The 25,854-nt window shown below is 44.0% G+C and overlaps 1 protein-coding gene across 1 annotated transcript in view; it reads left to right on the top strand.

The window, feature by feature from the left end:
* Window positions 1–25,854, top strand: part of DCPS (decapping enzyme, scavenger) — a 72,350-nt gene that overhangs the window by 30,615 nt on the left and 15,881 nt on the right. Inside the window, exons 3-5 of the mRNA XM_033919116.1 lie at window positions 3,080–3,225; window positions 11,529–11,642; window positions 22,391–22,501. Of these exons, the coding sequence (XP_033775007.1) occupies window positions 3,080–3,225; window positions 11,529–11,642; window positions 22,391–22,501 (371 nt within the window). The remainder of the gene's footprint in view (window positions 1–3,079; window positions 3,226–11,528; window positions 11,643–22,390; window positions 22,502–25,854) is intronic.

The following is a 25,854-nucleotide window of genomic DNA, read 5'->3' as shown; positions in this document are numbered from 1 at the left end:
AGGAAGTGCTCCTCGACGCATCTCGGACCATCTCCTTCCTACAGGTTCTGGGTTTCAAAATCAACTTCCCCCAAATCACACCTACTTCCGACTCAACATCTACAATTCATAGGGGCGATCCTGGACACCACTCTGATGAGAGCTTTTCTCCCTCCAGATCGCATGAACATCTACTTCGCCTCTGTCAACAGATGTTTAAAATTCCACCTATCTCAGCGAGACGCATGATGTTTTTTCTAGGCCACATGGCATCCACAGTTCATGTGATGCCCTTAGCAAGGCTACATCTTCGCACTCCTCAATGGGTCCTTGCTTCTCAGTGGTCTCAAGCGACAGATTATCTCTCCAAACATATCTCTTCTGCATTCGCTTCAATGGTGGTTGACATCTTCCAGTCTCTCCAGAGGTCTACTGTTTCATTTGCCCCCTTATCAACATGTACTAATGACGGACGCATCCCGTTATGCATGGGGGGGGGGCACACCTGGGCAGTCTTCAGACCCAGTGTCTTTGGTCTGCCAGGAAGCGGAAGTTTCACGTCAACCTCCTAGTGCTCAGAGCAATATATTATGCCCTCAAGGCTTTTCAGCATCATCTATGCCAGGGCTGCCCAAGTGCCTTGAGATCTACTGGGAGGCCAGGTTTTCAGGAAATCCACAATGAACATGCATGAGAGAGATTTGCCTGCACTGCCTTCTTGGTATGCAAATCTCTTTCATGCATATTCATTGTGGATATCCTGAAAACCTGGCCTGCCAGTAGATCTCGAGGACTGGATTTGGGCAGCCCTGATTAATGCCCTCAAGTCCTTCTCCTTCACACGGACAATCAAGTAGCGATGTACTACATAAACAAGCAAGGAGGCATGGGCTCTCTCCTGTTATGCAAGGAAGCCCAAAAAATTTGGACTTGGGCAATGGCTCGCAACCTTTTCTTGAAGGCTGTCTGCATTCAAGGGGAGAAGAATTCCCTAGCAGACAACTTCAGCAGAATACTTCAGCCTCACGAATGATCTCTCAGTTCGACAGCTCTCCGTCCCATCTTTGCTTAATGGGGCACTCCACAAGTGGACTTATTTGCAGTTCCCCACAATCACAAGTTGCCCCAGTTTTGCTCCAGATTCTACTCTCCTCACCGTCTGGAGGCCGATGCATTTCTGTTGGATTGGACGGACCTGTTTCTGTATGCATTCCCTCCAACTCCTCTCATGTTGAAGACTCTTTTCAAATTCAAACAAGAGTCAGCCACCATGATTCTCATTGCTCCTCGGTAGCCCAGGCAACATTGGTTCTCCCTTCTACTTCAACTCAGCACCAGGGAGCCAATTCCTCTGCCAATCTTTCCTACTCTGCTTACTCGAAATCAAGGATCTCATCTACATCCCAATCTGCAATCGTTACACCTGACAGCTTGGTTTCTCTCAGGCTGAATCCATCTACTTTACATCTCTCTCAGCCTGTACGCAATATTATTGACGCCTCCAGGAAACTGGCCACTCAACAATGTTATCAACAAAAATGGACTAGGTTTTCTTCCTGGTGTCTCCATCATCATCATGATCCAACTTCCTAGTTAGTAGAGTTGGTATTGGATTATCTACTTTCTGACTCTGGGCTCAAATCTACATCCATCAGAGTTCATCTTAGCGCTATTACAGCTTTTCATATGCCAGTTGGAAGAAAACCGCTTACTGCTCATCCTTTGGTCTCCAGATTCATGAAAGGGCTTTTTAATGTGAAACCACCTCTCAAACCTCCTCCTGTAGTCTGGGATCTTAACGTAGTTCTTTCCAGGTTGATGAAGCCACCATTTGAACCAATGGCCACAGCTCATCTCAAGTTTCTCACTTGGAAAGTGGTCTTTCTCATTGTCCTTACCTCTGCAAGGAGGGTCAGTGAGTTACAAGACTTGGTGGTAGATCCACCTTTCACAGTTTTTCATTAAGACAAAGTGGTTCTGCATACTCGCCCAAAGTTACTTCTGAAAGTTGTCAGAGTTTCATCTCAATCAGTCGATTGTTCAGCCAGTGTTTTTCCCTAAGCCTCATTTTCATGCAGGAGAAACTGCGTTGCACACTCTAGACTATAAACATGCTTTGGCCTATTACATCACCAGGACAAAGCCTCATCGTACTTCTCCACAACTCTTCGTCTCATTTGATACTAACAAGTTGTTTCCAAGTTGGTACTAACAAGTTGTTTGCAAAAGAACGATTTTCAACTGGCTGGCTGCCTATAATCGTTCTGCTATGCTCAGACCCTATAATCGTTCTGCTATGCTTAGACTAGACTGCCACTGAAGAGTCGTGTCACAGCCCACAAAATCCGAGCTAAGGCAGCTTCTGTAGGTTTCCTTAGATTTACTCCTATTGAGGAAATTTGTAAAGCTGCCACCTGGTCCTCAGTTCATACATTTACTTCTTAATATTGTCTGGAATTTTTCTCCAGACGGGTTGGGTACTTCGGCCAATTTGTATTACAGAGTTTATTCTCCTAAAGGCCAACTCTCCCACCATCCCATTCTAGTTAGCTTGGAGATCACCTATCAATGAGAATATGCTGCCTGCTTGTCCTAGGATAAATCAGTTACTTACCATAACAGGTGTTATCCAGGGACAGCAGGCAGATATTCTCACAACCCACCCACCTCCCCGGGTTGGCTGCTTAGCTGGTTTATCTTAACTGAAGGAACTGTGCACCTACGTCGGGTGGGAAGACACTCGCGCGTACACAGTGCGGGCTATTGAAAACTTTCTAAACACTTAAAGTGGTGATGCACTTTAGAAGTAGTTCGTACCAGGGCTCCGTCAGTGACATCACCCATCAGTGAGAATATCTGCCTGTTGTTCCTGGATAACACCTGTTACGGTAAGTAACTGTGCTTTGTTGTATTTGATGGAGATTTCAGCAGTTGGAACTCAAGCACAGTACCGGGTAGAGCTTTGGATTCTTGCCCAGAAATAGCTAAGAAGAATAAATGTAAATTAAATCAAGTTGGGCGGACTGGATGGACCATTTGAGTCTTTATCTGCCGTCATCTACTGTGTTACTAGGAAACAATAAACTTCTTTTTATTTCAGATGTAAAAACCACCATTGTATATCCTGCAACAGAAAAACACATTCAAAAATATCGGAGCCAAGATGTTTACCTCGTTCAAGAGACAGGAGACGATTACAAGAACATTACCTTGCCATTCCTCCAGACCCAAAGTTTCAGCATACAGGTAAATACCATGTCAGTAAACCATAAATAGAAAAATAATTAGGGAAAGCCTCCCCTAACCCTGAAAATCAATGTTAAATAAACAGAAGAAAGGTGATTTTCCTCAAATGGAGCAAATATGAGGAGACGGTGATGATTAGAGACATTGGGCTAGATTCACTAAGCAAACCGATCATGTACCAATCGGTTTGCGACCCCTTAATGAGCAAATTTCCCTTCCGCCTGATTCACTTACTTCTTCTGCGATCCGCTTCTAATCTGTGCATGCAAATGAGGAGAAATATATGCAAATTGGACAGCAACCCGATTCACTACACAAAATATCACATCGGACAGGGCTGGCCGATCAATGGAAGAAGCGACTGCTGGGGACCAGTCATTCAGTGGTTTCCAATTGCATATCCTGCTCTCTGCCCCAACTCGAGCACAAATCTGCCCCGAAGTCCTGCCGCCCTGCACTGCCCAAAATTTCCCCGAAGTTCTGCCACCCTGCACTGCCCTTCCCCGCCCTGCGAACCCGTGGTTTTAACCCGTGAGTTTAAAGTGGGTTAAAACCACGGGCTCGCAGGGCTCAAAACTACTAAAAGTAAAAAAAAAAGATTGCGGAGCTGATGGACCGAAAGTTGGGAGCAGGAGGGGGGCTCAGTCCCTCCTGCTCCTTAGGCTCACCAACTGCCCGCCCGGTCCTGGTTGGGCCCCCCCTCCTGTAAAATAGTTGGGAACAGGAGGGGTTCCCTGTCCCTCCTGCTCCTAGGCCTCCCACCCCCGTTCGGTCCTGGTCGGGCCCGGCCCGGCCCACCCACTACGGTACCTGTAAAATAGATGGGAGCAGGAGGGATGTCCGGTCCCTTCGGCTCCTTGGGCAAGGCTCACCAACATCTTCGGGAGTAGGAGGAGTGCCCGGACCCTCCTCCTGCTCCTACGCACCGCCAAAATCTTCGGGAACAAGAACTAACTCCACCTGCTCCTACTCTGCTGCCCCGCCACCACCCAATAGCAGCCTTAGGCCCCGCCTCGGCGCATCATCTGATGCACGGGGAGAAGCCTAAGGCACTGATTGGCTGAGGCGCCTCAGGCTCCTCCCTTTGGAGGGGCCGGGGCACCTCAGCCAATCAGGGACTTCCTTAGGGAGGAGTCTAGGGAAGTCCCTGATTGGCGCATGCTCAAGGCCCAGCCCAGCAGCAAGAGGCAGGATCTTCAGGCACTGGCACGTCCTGCGTGTTGGTGCTGTGTGCCAGTGCAAGATCGAGGTAAGAGTTTGCACGGCTGGCCGATGCTGGTTCTTGGGGGGGGGGCTCGTGGCCAGGAGATGATGCTGGTTCTGGGGGGGGGGGGGCTTGCGGCCTGAGGGGGTGATGCTGGTTCTCGGGGGGGGGGGGGGGTGCAAATCCAGTCAATGCTCGGTTTGTGAGGTACGATTTGCTCGAGTGTTTTACTCGTTTTGCAAAACACTCACAAACCAAGGTTTGACTGTACTAAAATTAATTGAATCTCTTTTTCTTTACCTTTTCAGCTACTACTTTTGAGAACCTAAGCAGCCTTGGTTTCCTCTTTTTTATTTACTTTCCTCACAAAAAAGGTTTGTTGCCCTTACAATAGCTCCTTTCAGTTTTGCCCATTGCTTTACTGCTACTTCCAGATGTTCCCATCCAAAATTCCTTGAGGTATTCCCTCATCTGAATAAAGTTAGTTACAACCTTCACTTTTGAATGAACACTCTCCACTCCTATCTTAATATTAAACCACACCATCATGTGATCACCCACTTTAACATCAGAAACGTTCTCCCCATTTGTGAGCACTAAGTCCAGTATGACCCTATCCCATGTGAAGGACAAAATATAGGGTATGCAAAATTTACTCAGCGAAATTCTGCACAACTATACAGTGCAATGTTTGCACAGGATTCCTCATTCCCACAAGATGCTCAGAATTCTGCACATGCTGTGTAGCGTTCAGCACAGGCAGCAATGGCTGCTCTCTCTTTTTCCTTTCAGCTAAACTCACACTGCAAGAAGAGGAGGAAGTGACCCGCAGTCACTTCCTCCTCTCTGAGTCAGCTTAGACCTGACTTTGTGAACTGCAATCATGGTTCACATAAATGGTCACGTCTAAGCTGCTACAGAAGAAAGAAGTGATCTATTATGCAGCGGGTGACTTTCTCCTTGCTGTGGGAGCTCAGCAGGGAAGGGGAAGAGAGAGTGAAGAGGGCTACTGCTGTGGCTGAAAATGAGAAGGGGCCAGAAAAAAGGTGAGTATGCAGTGGGGGATTTGGGGGCAGATAAATGGGTGAGTGTGCCATGGAGGATAGGGAGGGGAGTGAAGATAATGTTAGCTGGGGAGGTGAGAGGAAAGAATGAAAGGGTGGGGTATTGCATGTGGGAGACAGAAAGAATTATAGGTCTTGTTGGGATTTAAAAGGAGACAGAAATGCAGTTGCAGTGAGAGCAATTGAAGAGGCTGGAGCCTGAGAAAGGAAAAGGCAGGGAGGGATTTCAGGCCTTATGATGGGGGAATTTGACGCAAAACTGCAAAGAAACTGCAGAATTTTAAAATATTGTGCACGGAATTTTCACATTTTTTGCACAGAATTTTTCCAGGAGTAAAAATTTTAATTTTAATGCATTTTACCCTATGAATTAAGGTATGTATAGTCAGTTTAAATCAATTAATGTTTTCATATGTGTTCATAATTTTATATTAATGTCCAGAAGGTGGAACAGGAGGTAATATGTCTGGACATATTTCGGGGTTTAAACCGCTATCTGTAGCTCTCGAAGCCCCCTCCCCCTTCTTGTTAGATAGTCTATCCTGCTTGCTACTATTGTAATTAACAGTAGGTAGGATCCATTCAGTGGGGAGGCAGAGGACTGGAGGCAGCTTTAACTCATAGTCACAGGAAGGAAGGAAATAATCTGGAGGAAGTTTTCTTCATGTGATGGAGAGCAGAAAAGAAATGAACCCTCTCCAAAAAATGCCTCAATACAGTTCTAACAGCTGTAGTATACCACTGTAACACAGTGATTTAAGGAACTGGCTTTTTTCAGACTGCCCTCCCCTATCATCTCCTCTCCAGAGCAAAAACATAGAATATCATTTATAAAAATGTTAAAAAGAATAGGCCCAAGAACCGAACCTTGAGGCACACCACTGGTAACATTCCTTTCCTCAGATCAATCTCCATTGATCATATATCCTATATCGCTCCATGGTGCAACCTCATCTGGAGTATTGCTTTCAGTTCTGGTCTCCTTATCTCAAGAAAGATATAGTGGCGCTAGAAAAAGTTCAAAGAAGAGCGACCAAGATGGTAAAGGGGATGGAACTCGTAGTAATAATAATAATAATCAGTTTATATACTGCAGGGCTGTGAAGTTCTATGCGGCTTACAAAATTTTTTTTTTTAAAAATACAATTAAAAAAGTTAGATCAGATTAGAAAGCACATAACCAGATAAAAGTAATTCTTGATAATCTAGATGGTCCATTACAGAATCCTTGCCTGTTAACTACCTAAGTACTTTATGAACAAATAAATATGTCTTTAAATGTCTCCTAAATTCCACATAGGAGTCAGAAAGCATAAGCAGGTGTTCCAAATCCTTACCCCATAATGCTGCTTGATATGAAAAAATATATTGATAGTGTTTTTTGAATTTACAACCTTTAACAGGTGGAAAAACAAAGTTCAAATGGTTAGGGCTCTTCAGCTTGGAAAAGAGACGGCTGAGGGGAGATATGATTGAAAGTCTACAAAATCCTGAGTGGAGTAGAATGGGTACAAGTGGATCAATTTTTCACTCCAAAAATTACAAAGACTAGGGGACACTCAATGAAGTTACAGGGAAATACTTTTAAAACCAATTGGAGGAAATTTTTTTTCACTCACTCGGAGAATAGTTAAGCTCTGGAATGAGTTGCCAGAGGATGTGGTAAGAGTGGATAGTGTAGCTGGTTTTAAGAAAGGTTTGGACAAGTTCCTGGAGGAAAAGTCCATAGTCTATTATTGAGAGAGACACGGGGGAAGCCACTGCTTACCCTGTATTGGTAGCATGGAATATTGCTTTACCTTGGGTTTTGACCAGGTACTAGTGATCTGGATTGGCCACTGTGAGAACGGGCTACTGGGCTTGGAGGACCATTGGTCTGACCCAGTAAGGCTATTCTTATGTTCTCTGTCGCTTTCCACTCAACCAGTTCTTCACCCAGCCCATCACTTTATTAGACGTTTGTGTGGAACACTGTCAAAGGCTTTGCTAAAATCTAAATACACCACATCTAGTGCACATCCTCTATCCAATTCTCTGGTCACCCAGTCAAATAAATTGATCAGATTTGTCTGACAAGACCTACCTCTAGTGAATCCATGTTGCCTCCGGTCCTGTAATCCACAGGATTCCAGAAACTTCACCATTCGGTTTTAAAAGCATTTCCATGAATTTGCTTATCACAGAAGTCAGACTTACCGGCCTGTAACTCCCTACCTCTTCCTTACTTCCACTTTTGTGGGAGGGACCACATCTGCCCTTTTCCAGTCCTCCGGTACCACTCCCGACTCTAGAGACTCATTGAAAAGGTCAGTCAGCAGAACCACCAGAATTTCCCTAAGATCCCGAAGGGCATAGAGAAAGTGGAGAGGGACAGATTCTTCAAACTTTCGACAACTACAAGAACAAGAGGGCATTCTGAAAAATTAAAAGGGGACAGATTTAGAACTGATGCTAGGAAGTTCTTCTTCACCCAACGGGTGGTGGACACCTGGAACGCGCTTCCAGAGGGAGTGATTGGACCAGGTACGGTATTGGAGTTCAAGAAGGGATTGGACAATTTTCTGAAGGAAAAGGGATAGAAGGGTATAGATAGAAGGCTAGAATACAGGTCCTGAACCTGATGGGCCGCTGTGTGAGTGGACTGCTGGGCATGATGGACCTCAGGTCTGACCCAGCAGAGGCACGGCTTATGTTCTTATGTTCTTCATCACCCTCAGATGCTGTTATGGCATTCTGTTGTGGTACACATAGTGTCTGGTAAGGAAGACTTATTATCAGTAGTTGATCAAGGAGATAGATTTTATAGTGACAATATCAAGCAGTTTTGCTGAAACACGGACCTTGCCCAGGTTAGCAATAAAATTTGTCTTCATATTCTCTTTCTGTGTCTTCCTGCATCTTCTTGGCATGCACTGTTTGTGCTGGTGTGACCGTTCTGACCCTTGTCCTCTTATAGAATTACAACAAGCAAATAAATATGTGCTATAATTCAGTGATGCAAACTTTTCCAGTGTGCACATGCATAGATGGAGTTTGGGTGGACCATACATGTATGCTTGAGTATCTTAATGTAAACCACTTAGACCAGTGATCTCAAACTGGCGGCCTGGGGGCCACATACGGCCCGCCATGTACTATTTTGAGGCCCTCAGTATGTTTATCAATCACAAAAGTAAAATAAAACAGTTTCTTGTTCATATGTCTCTAACTATAAATGACAATATTATTATTAAGATTTAGCCGAAAGGAAAGATTTATAAACTATAAACAGTTTTACCTCAGAATGCAAAACTTTCTTTAATAAGACATTAACTATTTTTTTCTGAGGCCCTCCAAGTACCTACAAATCCAAAATGTGGCCCTGCAAGGTTTGAGTTTGAAACCACTGACTTAGACTATAAGTGGTATATAAATACTATAAATAAATAAATAAATAAATATAGAGTACTTTAATTTACATTTCTCCATGCTTACTTTTAGGCACAGGCCTTTACTCCACCTATAGTAGCTGGTGTAAGTGGTCATGCCTAGATGTATACACGTTCTCTGCTATGTGGTGGTAGTCTGTAAAGAAAAGAAGGTGCCTAATTTTCTTTAAAGAATAGATGTAAAATAAGCACCATAGCCAGTACCTATATTTGGTGACCTGTTTTATAGTTATCCCCTTTAAAGGACAGTTCTGTAACTAGGCATCTGTAGTTAGGTGTCTCTTTGTGCAAGTATATACTCAAAAAAATAGTACTAAATATTATTCTTTAAGGTCACAAATAAGTGCTATAGCACACAAGTGCAAGGGAGGTGTACTCTTGGGCGAGACTCCCACTTACTAAATAAGTTGGCTGTGCCTTTGCCACATTTAAGCACCTGCAGTTGCTAGATCTGTGTGGTTAAACTACGGGCACCTACATGCAAGACACACCAATAGAAGGTTATGCTTGTATTCTATAATGGGATTTGGGTGCCCCAGTGCAGTTACAAAATAAGCTCTCACCATGTGGCATCGGGGTTGACACTCACTTAGACTAGCCATCTGACTTCATTTTCTCATTGCCTCATCATACCATACCATACATTTTCTTCTATACCACAAGTTTTGATAAGGATTCATTGTGGTTTACAACAAGATTTCTAATCAGTGGTCATGAACAACAAATTATAGGTTTGAAGAAGTAGAAATGACTTTGCATTTTGAATTATAGGCTTGAAGAGATGAGTCTTTAGCATTCCCCAAAAGTTGTAATATGTGTCCGGTTGACACAGGTGTTGTGGGAGGCCATTTCACATTCCAAGACCCCAAAATTTGGAAGTACCATAATCCTATTCAGTCTATAATGTCAAATCACCCAGAAACATAGAGGCATGATGGCAGATAACGACCAAATGGCTCATCCAGTCTGCCCTTCCACACCATCCACTATCTCTTCTTCTCCTTAAGAGATCCCACATACCTGTCCCACACTATTTTAAATTCAGAAACAGTCTTCATCTCCACCACCTTCACCTGGAGACTATTCTTCGTATCTATCACCCTTTCTGTAAAGAAGTATTTTATTACTCTTGAATTTATCACCTCTTAATTTTATCCTATGCCCTTTCTTTACTGAGTTTTCCTTCATTTGAAAAAGACTTGCCTACTGTACATTAACGCCATGGAGATATTTAAACATCTCTATCATATCCCCTCCTGTCTTTCTTTCAGAGTATACATTCCTCCCTCCATATTCGCAGTGGTTACAGGCGGAACAAAGCCGCGAATAACTTTCTCACATGTTCACGGTTTTCTGTTAAAAACCCTCGAATATGATAAAACTGCGAATAACATATGAAAAAATTATTCGCCTCCTCCCCCCACCTGCCCAGGTCTCTCCTTAACCCTGGCCCCTGTCTACAGAGCAGGGGAGAGAGAGAAGCCCACCACCAACTCCTGTCACTTCGCTTAAGAGTACTTAAGAGATGAAAAGGACCTTGTATCCTTCAAAAAAATTTTAAAAACCCATCTTTTTAAAGATGCTTTTAGTCTATGACCCTCTGATTTAGAATTTTAATTTTTAGACTGGATTCTCATTTTAATTGTTGCCCTCCCCTGTGTTAACTTTCCTTCTATGTTATTTCACACCTTGAATTGATATTGTAACTTTTCCTCCTATCCCTCACTTTTCATGTTTGATCTAACTAGTAAGTCTGTTTTACGTTATTGTACTCACTCCCCATTTCTTAATTAGTATTGTACATCACTTAGGAAATTAAATAAGCGATTTATCAAGCTCTAATAAAAACTTGAAACTTGAAACTCCAATCCCTCCCATCCCACCAAGCCGCCGCTCTTAACCTTCAGGTCCCCTTCACGCCCAGCCCGTCTCCTTTCCTCAGAGCCGTGGACCCAAATTCCAGCGACACTCATGACGGTCTCAGCCAATGGTTGGGCGGCGCTCCAGTCCGGGCCATGGCAACAAGAGTTTGAGAGGGGTGGCGGTGGCTGCCGCTGCCTGGTGTGTGAGGATTCTGGTAGAGATGAGCCCCGGTTGCTCTTGGCCAGGTGGAAATGAGGCTTTAGCCCACCCCTTTGCAATGGCAGGTATGCACCCCTTTACTTGATTTGGAATAGGTGTTGGTGGCATGGATGATGTAATTTGGGGGGAGGAGCCAGCACGCTAAAAACTGAATAGTCAAAGCCGGGTACTGAAACCGCGAATAAGGAGGGAGGAGTGTACATATTAAGTTCTTGAAGTCTGTTTCCATATGATTTATGACAAAGGCCACTAACCAATTTTGTAGCAGCCCTCTGGATCAACTCCATCTTATTTATATCTTTATTAAGGTGCTGTCTCCAAAATTGCACACAGTTTTCCAAATAGGGCCTCACCAGAGATTTATACAATGGCATTATCACTTTCCTTTTCCTATTGGCCATTCCTCCTTATGCACCACACAGTAGGTATATAATATACAAGCGCCAGCATTTATTTCCCTTCCCTCTTTTTTGTAATAAGTGTGTAATATCCTGATTCCAATTCTTCTTTTATTATCTTCTGCAGTGGGTGTACAATATTTTGGAGAAAAAAGCCGAAGCTGATCGAATAATTTATGAAAACTCGGACCCTACCAATGGCTTTATCCTCATTCCAGATTTTAAGTGGGACCAAAAACAGGTATGTCACTGCAAAAGTATTTAGAGTGATAAGGTGTATATAAATATATGTTTTCTTTGGCTTCCTTTATTTCTCCATGACTCTTTATTTTAATAGGCTGTTTATTTTGTACTAGCATAAATTTAGTTACTCTGCTTAATTTTAAATGCCGGCTACCCCAGCTGAATGTCAGGTTATATATTTTCTACAGGAATGTTGTATTCAGCTTATGGTTGGTAACACTTCCTTGCATTAATATGATTACAATACTCATTTTTGTATGATAAAGTTGAGAGAAAACTAGTGAAAAACAGATGAAACTGTGACTTTGAGTATAGATTAACAAAAGGAATCTGTAAGCTGTGGCTATGGTTTGTGCTGCAGGTTTGAAAGCATATCGGGAATGTAGTTGAATGTGTGAGGTGAGAAGAGTTGTGTATGAATGGATGTGAATTCCCTTAACTACCACCTAGTGCTGCCCGATTCAGGAAAAAAAAATTTTGATTCGATTCAGCCTATTGAATCGCTGCCCAATTGGATTCTGTCAGCTGGTTTCAACACAGCAGCAAAGAGGGGCCATTCTAATGCTGTCCTCTAGTGCCAAGTCACTTGAGAAAAAGCACACCAGGCTCTGAGGGAACTGTGGTTTTTTTCTCTCTCCTAACTGCTGTTCTTCCTGAGGATTCTGTCAGCTGGTTTCAACACAGCAGCAGAGAGGGGCCACTCTAACGCTGTCCTCTAGTGCCAAGTCACTTGAGAAAAAGCACACCAGGTTCTGAGCATAGACGGACCACTCTAAGGCTGTCCATTGGTGCCAAGTCACTTGAGAAAAAGCACCCCAGGTTCTGAGGGAACTGTGTTTTCTTTCGTCTCCCAACTGCTGCTCTTCCTGGGGATTCTATCAGCTGGTTCAACACAGCTTTCCCTGTCCCTATATAACCTGTATAGCTTGTATAGCCTGCTTATTTAACTTGTACAAACTGCATGTACAGCATGTCATAGATTGTTATAAACCGCACCTATAGCATGTTAAAACATGCACAGACTGCATCTATAGCCTGTTACCGCATGTAAAACCACATGTATAGCCAATATATATAGCCAGTCACCGCATGTACAATTTGTTACCGCATGTATAGCCTGTACTGCATGTATAACCGCATGTATAGCCAGCTACTGCATGTTTAACCTGCCACCACATCTAACCATCTAACAAGGGCCTGTACTGCCCATCACTGTTTACCGCATGTATAGCCTGCTACCGCGTATAGCCTGCTTCCGCATATACAGACTATTTACCACCGTTCCCAAGCTAAGCACCACCTCTGTTCCTATCTTACTATTTAATAATTGCTAAGCTCCACCTCAGTCTGTATCTCACTATTAGCAATTGTTAAGTTCCACCTCACTAGAAACAACTTGGTGCGTATTCTCCTTCAGTTCTTAGTCCTTCTCCCGTTTCACTCAGTCCTTACCTATACTCAATTTTCCTCCCTCCTGCCTGGCAAGCTCTACCCCAACCCCTCTCATTAGTTCTCCTTGATCCCACAATGAAGCCATCTTCCTGGCTCCTCCTTCTTCTTCTCTGCTCTTTCACCAACACTTCCCACTGCCAAAAACCTCTCCCCCCCAACCTTCCCGACTCCACAAATTCCAACAACGTCTGCCCTGGTCTCAGAATCTAGTACTAGTACGCACTAGAACCCACCCTTTCAAAAAACACCGAGGAGTCAATCACACCTCTTTAAAGCCTGTTCCTCCAGCCAACCTACCCAACCTTACTTCCGACTCTCTCACCCCAGTCCCAACACTCTACTGTAACACCAGATCAGTCCGCATTAAGACCCAAATACTAAAAGACCTACTCGGAGACTTCGATCCAGGTTTCTTGTGCATCACAGAATCATGGATCGAAAAAGATGATTTATTCACACAAAACGAACTCTGTCCCCCTGGCTACTATGGCCTCTTCTCACCTAGAATCAACCGGAAAGGAGGAGGCCTGGCTCTGCTTTACAAATCATTCTTCGATGTCCAGCTACTTGAAAAGGGCAGTCATACCTCTTTAGAATTCATGTTAGCTTCAGTCAACGATAAACTTCATCCCTACCCATTAGGTATCCTGTTACTTTACCGCCCACCTACCCCCTGGAACAAATCCTCTGAACTCGTTCTCAAGACCATAACAAGGGCCTTTCTAAAATTCCAGAGACTACTGATCATTTTAGATATTAATCTCCATCTAGACGATAACACCAGCAAGGATGCAGTTGAATTCAAAGACTTCCTCACCTCCCTAGGCTCCTTCGCCCACCCCTACCCACGATAAGGGGCATACACTAGACATCATCAGCTTCCTTGACCTAACCGAGCACAAAACTTGTGCCGAAGAGGCCCGTTGGGAACGTGTCCCCTGGTCTGATCACCTTCTAGGCTCTTTCTGCCTTCCCATTTTCATGACTCATCTTGGCACTGCACCCCGACCCACAAACTCTATCACCTACTGCAAAAAAATCACGAGTGAACTGTTATGGACCCAATTTCTCAACCAACTCCCCCCTTTTCCTAAACATGCCGACCCAGATTCCAACTGGCATAATTGGGTAACCCTTTCCGGGACTACCTACCGTGCTCTTGCCCCTTTGTCTACTAAACCTATCTCCCACTCCCGCAAGGCTCCCTGGTATCTTCCATACCACATGAAATTAAAGCAGAAATGTCGAGCCCTGGAACGTAAATGGAAAAAATCGAAATCCCCTTCAGACAGACAATCCTGGAGAGACAACATCAAGTTCTATAACACAGTACTAAAAAAAGCAAGGAAGAATTTCTATGGAGATAAAATCACCAGATCAAAAAACCAAAATAGTACACTGTTCAACATCTGGCGCAACCTAACCTCAAAAAACGACTCCACCTTCCCCCCCATCCGCAAACGACCTAGCTAAATTTTTCAATGAAAAGATTACTACCTTATGGAGTTCTTTCCCCCCAGCAGTCTCTTACAATTCTCTGCCTCCCAACGACTCCAACCCTATCCCTGCTGATAGATCTTGGACTGCCTTTGAACTTGTATCCGAATCCCAGATCTCTAAACTCTGTCTCAAACTGAAATCCTGCAATTGCATCCTGGATCCTTTCCCTTCCTACCTTTATGAAAACATTCCCGCGCAGGCCATCTCCTCCCTTACCAGGCTTATAAATTCTGCTTTACTATCGGGCCTGTTCTCCACAGAAATGGAACACATTGCCTTGTTCCCTCTTCTGAAAAAAGCCGATCTCGACCCTTCCTTACCATCTAACTACCGCCCCATAGCAAATATCCCTCTCCTAACTAAACTGCTAGAGGCCATAGTCGCCACCCAGCTCTCTTCTTACCTAGAGAGATTCTCCATCCTCTATCCCTACCAATATGGCTTCAGATCCAGCTTCAGCACCGAATCCCTCCTAGTTTCCTTAATTTCTAAGGTGCAATAACTACATTCTCATAACAAATTCGCTGTCCTATTACAATTCAATCTCTCTGCAGCTTTCGATGTTGTCCACCATGACATACTACTTTATCAACTTTCCGAGATAGGAATTGAATCCACCGTCCTAAAGTGGTTCTCAAACTTCCTATGCTCTCGCTCCTACACCGTCAATATAAATGGCACCATGTCCGTTCCTTGGACACCATCTTGCGGTGTCCCTCAGGGATCACCCCTATCCCCTATTTTCTTTAACATTTATATGTCCTCCCTGAAACTCCTCCAATTATCCCCCCTTGAAACAATCTACACATACGCTGATGACATCCTTGTCCTCCTTGAGACAGACCAGAACCTCACCAATCTCCACGAGAACATTACAGCTTGCATAATGAGACTCCATTCCTGGTCCTTCTCGGTACAGATGAAATTGAATGAATCAAAAACAAAATTACTCTGGCTCGGCCCAAAATTAGAACACCTGCCCACCCTCTTCGCACTACCCTCAGGCGCTGCACTGCAGCTTGAGTTCTCAAGCAAGGTCGTTGGCATCATTATCGATTCTTCTCTTTCCCTCAATGATCACCTCAACTCCTTGGCTAAATCATGCTTTTTCAGCCTCCACATGCTGAGGAAAGTAGGATCCTATTTTCGCCAACAACATTTCGCCGTCCTTGTCCAATCCATCATCCTCTCCAAATTAGACTACTGCAATGCCATCTACTTAAGCCTATCAAAAAAAAAGTCTTCAAAGACTCCAGCTAATCCAGAATACTGCAGCCAAGTTGATCTTTGCAAAACGCAAGTCTGACCATGTCTCCCCACTCCTAGACAAGCTTCACTGGCTCCCAGTGATTTCCAGAATCCATTTCAAATGCTCCTGCCTGACTTTTAAGATCATTCACAGCATCCTTCCTCCCTTAATCCCACTATCTTATAACTCCTCGAGTCCTGAATCTACCAGACCCACCCAAAGGTATAAATTATCCTTCCCCTCTCTACACGGTATTCGCTATGCAGGAAAACTGGGAAAATCCCTTCTCTTCAGAATCACAGGTCTTTAGAACGACCTTACTACCCCGCTGCGGAACTTGGGCTCCCTCCAATTATTCCGCAAGCAACTGAAAACCTGGCTTTTCACTAAAATGTAATTCTATCCCCCCTAACTCTTCTCTTCTATATATAAGTTCGTGTAAATCTTTTTTTCCTTCTCTTCCTATATTTTAAGTTCTTGTAAACCGTGCCGAGCTCCACAACATCCGTGGAGATGATGCGGTATATAAACTTAAGGTTTAGTTTAGTTAGTTTAGTTTTTTCCAAACATCCTGATGGGTTTATTTTATAGCCTGTTCACCCTCTTTGCCCTCTCCTACCCACACTGGTCCTGTGGTGTAAACAAAATAAACAAACAAAAAAAATACTTTTTCTCTCTATATTAAATCCTAGCTCATGTTTGCGGTCCAACACCAGCTCTGGAAGGATACACATTTCAAATCTGACATATTGTTATCACAAAACAGAAAATTATTTTTCCTACCTTTTGTTGTCTGGTCATTTTTCAAATCTTGTTGGTCCCATGTTGGTCTGGTTGTCTTCTGATCAGGCTCTCCTTCTTTCTCCATGCTAACCATCCATCTTCCATCTCTGTCCTCCCCTTCTGTTTTCCCTTTCCTCCCCCGAAGGTCTGGCATCTTTCATTTTTTCCATTTCCATCCCCCCGCATCTGCAGCGATGGACCCCACCATCCACAGATCCACCATCTCTCCTTTTCTCATCTACACTTTCATCCATCATCTCTCTTCTGTGTCCCTGTTCCTATGCTCCCTCCATGCCCAGTATCTTATCTCTCCCCATATCCAGCTTCTTCTTTCTCTCTTCCTTACCTCCTGTATCCCCTTCCCCAGGTACAGGCTTTCTACTATCGCTCCTGCCATCCTGCACCTTGCCCACCTACTTTGGAGCAGTATCTGTCCCTCTTGTACCCTTCCCCTTGTGGTCTTGCATTTCTCTCTCCCTCTCTCCATTAGTCCAGCACCTCTCCTCTGCTTTCCTCCCCCTCTTTTTGGTCTCTCTCTTCCCTTCACTTCACCCCAGGTCTGGCATCTCCCCTCTCTTACTCCTTCCTCTTCCTCCCTCTGCACAGGCCTGCCTCCCCACCGCCAAAGGAACTCTTCCTTCTCCTCCCTCTGCACAGGCCTGCCTCCCTGCCCTGAAAGCCTGCTCCCCACCACGAAGACCTGTTCCCCCCCATGAAGGCCTGCTCCCCCAGGAAGGCACTTTCTCCCCACGCGAAGGCCTGCTCCCTCCAAAAGGCCTGCTTCCCCCCCATCCCCGCCACGAAGGCACATTTTCTCCTCCTCCCTGCTACGAAGGCCTGCTCCCGCTGTGAAGGCCTGTTCCACCCCGCCTGCAAACGAACTCCTGCTCCCCCCGCCGCGAAGGCACATTTTCTCTTTCCCCCGCCGCAAACTAACGCCTGCTCCCCCCCGCAGCCTGCACCTTCTCCGCTCTTACCTCTTTAGGCTAATAGGGCAGCTTGCAGACTCGCTGGTGTTATAGCGATCCCTGCAGCTGCCTGTGGTCCTAAGCGGCACGTTCTTTCTGCTACGTTCTGCCCCTGCTCTGATGTCAGGGGCAGGATCGCTGCAGAGAGAACGTGCCGCTGAGGGATCGCTATAACACCAGCGAGCCTGTAAGCTGCCCTATTAGCCTAAAGAGGTAAAAGCGGGGAAGCTGGGGGAGGTAAGAGCGGGGAGGCAAGAGCGGGCAAGCTGGGGAGAGGCCTTTCTGACCGACCCTCCCCCCCTCAAGCAGGAGCAGCAGCGGATGGCCAGCAAGAGGCAGCGCTGCAGCTCCTGCTTTAGGAAGACACAGGGGAAGGGTCGGCCATTGAATCGGGAGGCCGATTTTTTTTTTTTTTTTTTTTTTTTTTTTATTGAATCGATTTAAATTGGGCAGCACTACTACCACCCTCGGACAGAAGGTTCATTAAAAAGGGGAGGGGGATCCTCCAACTTTATTGGGTTAAAATTTAATTTGAAACTTAATTTTCATGGTGGTAGGTCACCGGCACTTTAGGTTGGAAAAAGTAGATCACGACCTGTTTGAAGTTGGACATGCCTGCTATAAATGGTGCCTAGTAGATGATTGACAACCATGTTTAACGACGCCTAGGAGCTAGGTACTATTTATAATATCAGGACCACTATGCCTAATCTGAAACCATTGCAGATTTTAGGGTATATATCTTAGAAGGGTAGGTGGGATTATGTTCCTATGACAAAATAGATTTTTGTGGTTTTATTTTAGCCAAATCACTTTCACTATATATATATATATATATATATATATATATACTGTAGTTGCCTGGTGCTCCTTTGTTATCTTTGGAGATTGTGATTCTATGTGTTTTTCAACAATGATTGAACATAAAATGTACTGCACACTTAAAGATTTCCAAGGAGGAGAAAAAAAAAATCTACCCAGTTTACATCTAAGAGCTTTCAACAAGTTTCTAGTTAGAGAATGGTTCATGCTGATTTCCCTGCTCAAACGAGATCTCAAGGATGTGTATATGGACCCAAAGATACATCTCAGATTTGTGTGAGGAAACAATGCCTTCATTGTCATTTGTTGCCTTTTGGTCTTGGTTCAGTGCCACATGTTTTCATGAAATGTCTTGTAGTCATTTCAGTGTATCTACCTAATCTGGGAATGTGCGTTTTTGTTTAGATGATTACTGACCTAAAGCATATTTTGGGCAGGAGCAAGAGAATTTGTGTGACCACAATTGGAATGTATTGGGGCTCTGCTCAACACACGTAGGCAAATCCTTTTTCTCAACTGAAAGGGTCACGAATGTAGAGTCAACATTCCTTCCCCCCCCACCCCATCCCTCTGCTTTGTAGCAGCAAAATAAATCCTGCATAGATGCGTGCAGCAACTTTATAGTCTGTGCTGTTAATGGTTGTGCTGATGCCATCCCTTTAAAAACAGGAAGTCCCAGTATTAGAGATTTCTTTGAGGCCAGCTATTGTAAAGGAGGAGAGTGTGGCATAGTGGTTAGACCTTGAAGTTGTGGATTTAAACCCCACGCTGCTCCTTGTGACCTTGGGCAAGTCACTTAATCCTCCACTGCCTCAGGTACATTATATCAGTGTATCGCAAACTATGTGCCACGGCACACTAGTGTGCCTTTTGAGACTTTAAGTGTGCCGTGGCTCACAAGGCAGGAAGAGGCTCTGGTGCCTGTGTCAGCTAACTTCTACCATCTTGTTGCGCGTATCTGCCAGGACTCCTGCCTTCCTCGTCTCCGTGCCCCCCGGACCAGCAGCAGCTCTGTGTGCTTTTAATTTTGGCACACAGCTGCCACTAGCAGTAGTTTAGTCCGGTTTCATCAGGCAGCCTTGGGGCCTTTGCTAGGCCGGCCCGCATCGCATCATCGAAGCGGGACAGTCTAGCAAAGGCCCTGAGGCTGCCTGATGAAACTGGACTAAACTACTGCTAGTGGCAGCTATGTGCTGAAGGTGAAAGCACACAGTGAGCTGCTGCTAGCAGTGATAGGAGAGGTATTTCTAGACAGGGAATGGAGAAGGGGTACTGCTGAACATGGGGAGCAGGGAAGGGGGAAGTAGTACTACTGGACAGGGGAGAGCAGGGAAGGGAGAAGGCGTACTGCTGGCCAGGGGGAGGAAGGAAGAGGTGCTACTGGACAGGGGGAGGTAAAAGGAAGGGAGAAGAGGTGCTGCTGGACCTGGCAGAAATGGAGGGAAAGGAAAGGTCCTACACACTGGAGGGGAGGATGAGATGGTGCATGGGGAGAGAGCATGTTGGGTTAGGGTGGGAAGGAGGGATGCCACTTGAGGGAAGAGGCAAGGACAGAGTGAGAAAGCATGCAGGAGGGAGAAAGTGTTGGACTTATGGAGAGGGCGAGATGGATGAGGAGGATAGAAAGGAGGGAAGGAGAAATGTTACACTCTGGGGAAGAGGGACAGGGCAGAGAGTGAAAAGTTGGAATCATGGAGGGGGAGAGAGAGAGATGTTGGTTGAGGGAGGGAAGGAGGACCAGAGGAGAAGCATGCAGGAGGAAGAGAGAAAAAAATGTTGGACTGGTGGAAAGGAGGGAAAAATGTTGGACTGGGAGGGGCCCAGAAAGGAGGAAGGGAAGGGAGATGGACTGCAGGGGGCAGAAAGGAGGAAGGGAAAGAGAAATGGTATATTGGTGGTGGGGGGGGGATAGAGATGACTAAAGGAAGGGAGACATATCAGACCAGGGATAGAAAAGAAGGAGGGGAGTCTGGTAACACTATAGAAATAATAATAATAGTAGTAGTAAAGAGAGATGCCAGATTATGGGAAGGAGAGGGGAGAGATGTCAGACTGGGAAGGGGGGAAAGGAAGGAGAGAGAGGAAAGAGAGAGATGTCGGACCACTGGGGGGGAAGGAGAGAGATGTCAGACCATGGAAATAGGGAGGGAAGGAGAGAGAGATAGTAGATTTTGAGAAGAAAGCAGAAAAGTGGAAATACTGAATGTTGTTAATGCCAAAGATGGATGCAAGGCAGAAAGTGAAGACGGAGAGAAAAACAGTCAATGGATAAGAAGACCCTGGAAACATAGTTAAAAGCACAGAAAAATAAAGTCACCAGACAACAAAGGTAGGGAAAATGATTTTATATATAGTGATTGAAATGTGTCAGTTTTGAGAATTTATATCTGCTGTGTGTATATGAAAAATGAATGGGAAAAAAATTACATTACAATTAGTAAAGGGGATGGGATCTGGGGAAGAGCTTAGGTGGGTCTAGGGTGGAGTTTGGGAGGTCTGTGGTTGGGGGTACTCAGTTGATATTTGTTAGATGTCCCTACTGGCATGCCCTACTGGCATTTCAGGGCCTGTCTGGAGGGCCTCTGCACATGTGTGGATGTCAGCGTGATGATGTCACGCATGCAAGTGGTGTCATCACGGCGATGTCAACGCACCTCTGGGTGCCTCGAGCCATGGCCACTACCTTTAGTGTGCCCCGGCTCGAAAAAGTTTGAGAGACACTGCATTAAAAAGATTGTGAGCCCACTGAGACAGACAGGAAATATGCTTGAAGTGCCTGTATGTAAACCGTTTTGAGTGTGGTTGTACAACTACAAAAAGGCAGTATACAAGTCCCAATCCCTTTCTATTTCCCTTAAATTATTCTCATGTAATACATGAGAATATCTTGAGCCACGTTACTTGGTATTATGGGATAACTAACAGATGAGAGGTGCACTTAACAATGTCCTTTGTGAATGGAGACTGAATGTTGTGGTAAGGATGCATGTGAGTATGGGAATTTGATTAGGAGTTGTTTGGAAAGGAGGTGGTACACCGATTATTCTATTTTTGATATGTTTATTGTTAGACCAGTAGTGATGAGTACATTCAAAATACTGAAGGGAATAGACTTAGCAGATAAAATATTGTTCACCCTCTCCAAGGTAGAGAGAACAAGAGGGCACTCTCTAAAGTTAAAAGGGGATAGATTCTGCACAAACGTAAGGAAGTTCTTCTTCACCCAGAGAGTGGTAAAAAACTGGAACGCTCTTCCGGAGGCTGTTATAGGGAAAAACACCCTCCAGGGATTCAAGATAAAGTTGGACAAGTTCCTGCTAAACTGAAACATATGCAGGTGAGGCTGGACTCATTTAGAGCACTGGTCTTTGACCTGGAGGCCATCGCGTGAGTGGACTTCTGGGCACGATGGACCACTGGTCTGACCCAGCAGCGGCAATTCTAATGTTCTTTTGAACATATTTCAGATGACATTGATTGTACTACTACCTCAAATAAGCACAATATTAAAAAAATAAAACTAATAAATTAACATCAAGGAAAATATAAAAAATAATTGTAATCAAACACCCCCCAAAAAATTCTAAATTATTAGCAGTAATTAATGATGACATTTCACACTAGAGAGGGGGGTCACGCAATCTTGTTAAAAAGAATTGCCATGATAAAGATGAGCTTGCTTTATTTGTTTCAAAGCTCCTCTGACATCAACTTCCTGTTCTGGGGCAGGGGACCGGCAGAGCTGTGCACAAACAAACTGCGGCCCTGGGACTGTTCCAAGCACTCCCCACTACCTGGAGGAGAGGGTATTCTGCCCCAGAGGGCAACCATGCCAGATATGCCACTGATTCTTAGTTAAAAAAAAAACAAAAAACCAAGGGGACTAATTCAGAACTGAATGGAGTACATTGAGTACATATGTACATTGGTAGTGTGATTTGAACATTTACCATGCATCTTTTGTTACTGCAGCGGGATGATCTATATCTCATCGCTATTTGCCACCGTCGTGGACTGAAGTCTTTGAGGGATTTAACAGCTGAGCAGCTCCCCTTGCTGAGGAATATCCTTCAGGAAGGGCAGGTAAGATCATAGCTATGGCAGCAATCTCTGCAAAGGACAGTAACTGAGCAGTAATTATACTCCAAGATATGACTTTCACATCTGTGTCATCGAACTGCCTTTTATACATAAAATCTCTCATCCCTTACCACTAGCCTCAGTATCATCACAGACACTTTCAGAGCGTGTCTTATAAATGGAGTACATTGCAGTAGAACTCAAGATTTCTTATTTCAGTTTTCTTGAGAAGGTGGTTGGGACTTGAGGATGGAGCTTCTAAGCCAGGGGTCCCCAAATTCCCTCCTTGAGGGTCCGAATTGGGTTTTCAGGATTTCCCCAATGAATATGCATGAGATCTATGTGCATGCACTGCTTTCAATGCATATTCATTGGGGAAATCCTGAAACCTGACTGGATTCGGCCCTCAAGGAGGGACTTTGGGGTCCCCTGTTCTAAGCCTTCAAGAAACATGAGTAAGCTTTATGTATTCTCTGTTTTAAAAGTGTTGCCATTAAATTACTTACCACAGAAGTCAGACTTATCAGTGTGTAGTTCCCTACTTCCTTACTTATTTCTATGGCGCTACTAGATGTACACAGAGTTGTACATTAAACATTTAAGAGACGGTCCCTGCTCAGTAGAGCTTACAATCTAATCAAACAAGACAAGTAGGGGGTTAAGGAGATTCTTAGAAAGGGAATGTTGAAAGCAGACATGGGAGCTTTACAAGTGAGTGGGAGTTGAATGAAAAGCAATATTAAAAAAGTGGACTTTTCCTTGTGTTCAGCAGGAGATGAATCCAGAGACGAATGGGTTATGACCGTCCACCAGCAGCCAGAGATAGCACAAAAGCTGAGCTCTCATGTGAAAAAATTAGGACACCCCATGAAATATTCAGTTCTTAAGAAATGTTCACATTTCGATGTCAAATCTTTTTTTTATTTATCTGTGGAAAAGAAAGTGATATATGAGGGTCATTTCATAAATAATGCACACTATTTTTTTAATTTACATGTTGTTGTTTTTTTTTACAATCCTTCAATATAGTCTCCCTGCTTTGCAATGACCAAGTTCCAACGTCTGGGAAGCTTCATTATTCCATCCAAGACACCGTTTTTGTTCAGTTGCCGAATGGCTCGGGTTCTGGCAGAAAAAAGCTCTTCCAGAGATGCAAAATGATGTCCATTCATAGGTTGTTTCAACTTTGGAAAAAGGTCAAAGTATGGACTCATGTCTGGGCTGTAGGGAGCATGAGGTTACACCTCCCAGCCGTATTTGTGTAGTTTTTCAATGACAAGTGGAGAGCTCCATCTTCCCCACGGCCAAAAAAAATTTTGACGAGCTCAATCAAAAGTCAAACAAATGATGATTTTTGCTTATGATCATGAAGGCATCATCATTACAGACAAAGTTCCATGAGAAGAATTACCACAGCAGTGTATTATCGTGATTTTTTGCAAAACGTGCAGAAAAATGCACAAAACGCTACCTCAGTTGCTCTTGACTGGGCCTCTCATTCGTCACAACAACAGTCGCCCACATATAGGAAATGTCGTCACTGAAAACCTATGCAAATACGGCTGGGAGGTGTTACCTCATGCTCCCTACAGTCCAGACATGAGTCCACCAGACAAAGCTGAAACATCATTTTGCATCTCTGAAAGCTTTTTTCCGCCAGTACCCGAGCCATTCGGCAACTGAACAAAAATAGAGTCTTGGATGGAATAATGAAGCTTCCTGGATGTTGGGGCTCAGTCATTGCAAAGCAGGGAGACTATATTGAAGGATTGTAAAGAAATACTTGAAAAAAAACCAACAACATGTAAATAAAAAAAATTAGTGTGCATTATTTATGAAATGACCCTTTTCATCAGAATTGCCAATAGGACGGTGATGTTCCAGTACTGAAGAATAGTTTTTCATGTCTTGCTCTTGACAAGAACATCTACCAGTCTATTCTTTTATATTATGTTGTTGTAAGAATTATTGTTTCTCTTCACATTTTCCAGAAATTCTCCAAGGATTGATTGTGGTCTAAAAAAGCTTAATTTGTTTCTTTAGAGGAATGATTTAATTTGTGTTTGTACCACTTACAACTGATTTTCTTGAACAAGGTTATCTTGTGATTATTTTGAAAATTCAATAAAGATAAAGTTAAAAAAAAAAGAACATCTACCAGTCAATAGGGCTTAGTTCTTTACTTGCATTAGGTTTTCAGAACAAACATTCTGCTTCTTTAATATTCTTGAATGATTATGGCTTCTTTTACTAAGCTGCAGTAAGTGCTAGCAAACACTTACCATAGCTTAAAAGGGCTTATTGTAGTATGTACTAAGGCATCCTACAGTAAAAGCTCAATGTGTGCATGCAAACCATGCAATAAAATATTTTTCTTCTGGCATGTTGGGGGGACAGACTGGGCAAATCAGTTAATGTAGCCACATCACCTACAAAATAGGTAGCATTAAGGGCTCATGCACTAATTTTTGTTAATGCCGTGTGCTAATTTTTCAGCTGTGCTAAGGACAGCCTTAGTGTTTAGAAAAAAACAAACCCCAAGTAAAAGTATTCTAAGGCCAATTTTTTTTTTACCACAGCTTGGTAAAAGAAGCCCCCCCCCCCCTTCCCGCATAATTTATTGTTTTCCATGTGCAGTCTTTTACTTAAATTCCGAAATATTCTTCAAGTAAATAGTCCTGATTAGTATTTACTGTAAAAAAAAAAAAGGAAACAGAATTAAAAGACTAGGGGACAGTCGATGAAGTTACAGGGAAATACTTTTAAAACCAATAGGAGGAAATTTTTTTTCACTCGGAGAATAGTTAAGCTCTGGAACACGTTGCCAGAGGATGTGGTAAGAGCAGATAGTGTAGCTGGTTTTAAAAAAGGTTTGGACAAATTGGAGGAAAAGTCCATAGTCTGTTATTGAGAAAAACAGGGGGGAAGCCACTGCTTGCTTTGTATTGGTAGCATGGAATATTGCTACACCTTGGGTTTTGGCCAGGTACTAGTGACCTAGATTGGCCACCGTAAGAACAGGCTACTGGGCTTGATGGACCATTGGTCTAACCCAGTAAGGCTGTTGTTATGGAGTACCATATTTGTGTAGAGTGCACTGATGTCCTTGGAATGTTTCTCCATTTCTGACTGTAGAGTGGGTGCACTGATGTCTCGGGCACTCGAGCATTCTGTCATCTCTGGATCTAGAGCATAGCTCCATCTCTGGATGTGGAGTGAGCATGTTGCTATTTTTAGCCATCTGACATTTTTGGCCTTACAACATGGCTTCATCTCTGGATGTAGAGCAAGCATGCTGACATCTCTAGCCCTCAAGCATGGCTCCATCTCTGGATGCGGAGTGTGCGTGCTGGCAT

This window comes from Geotrypetes seraphini, chromosome 13 (assembly GCF_902459505.1).
Source record: "Geotrypetes seraphini chromosome 13, aGeoSer1.1, whole genome shotgun sequence".
NCBI classification, from domain to species: Eukaryota; Metazoa; Chordata; class Amphibia; order Gymnophiona; family Dermophiidae; genus Geotrypetes; species Geotrypetes seraphini.
This window is presented reverse-complemented; position numbering and strand designations above follow the sequence as displayed.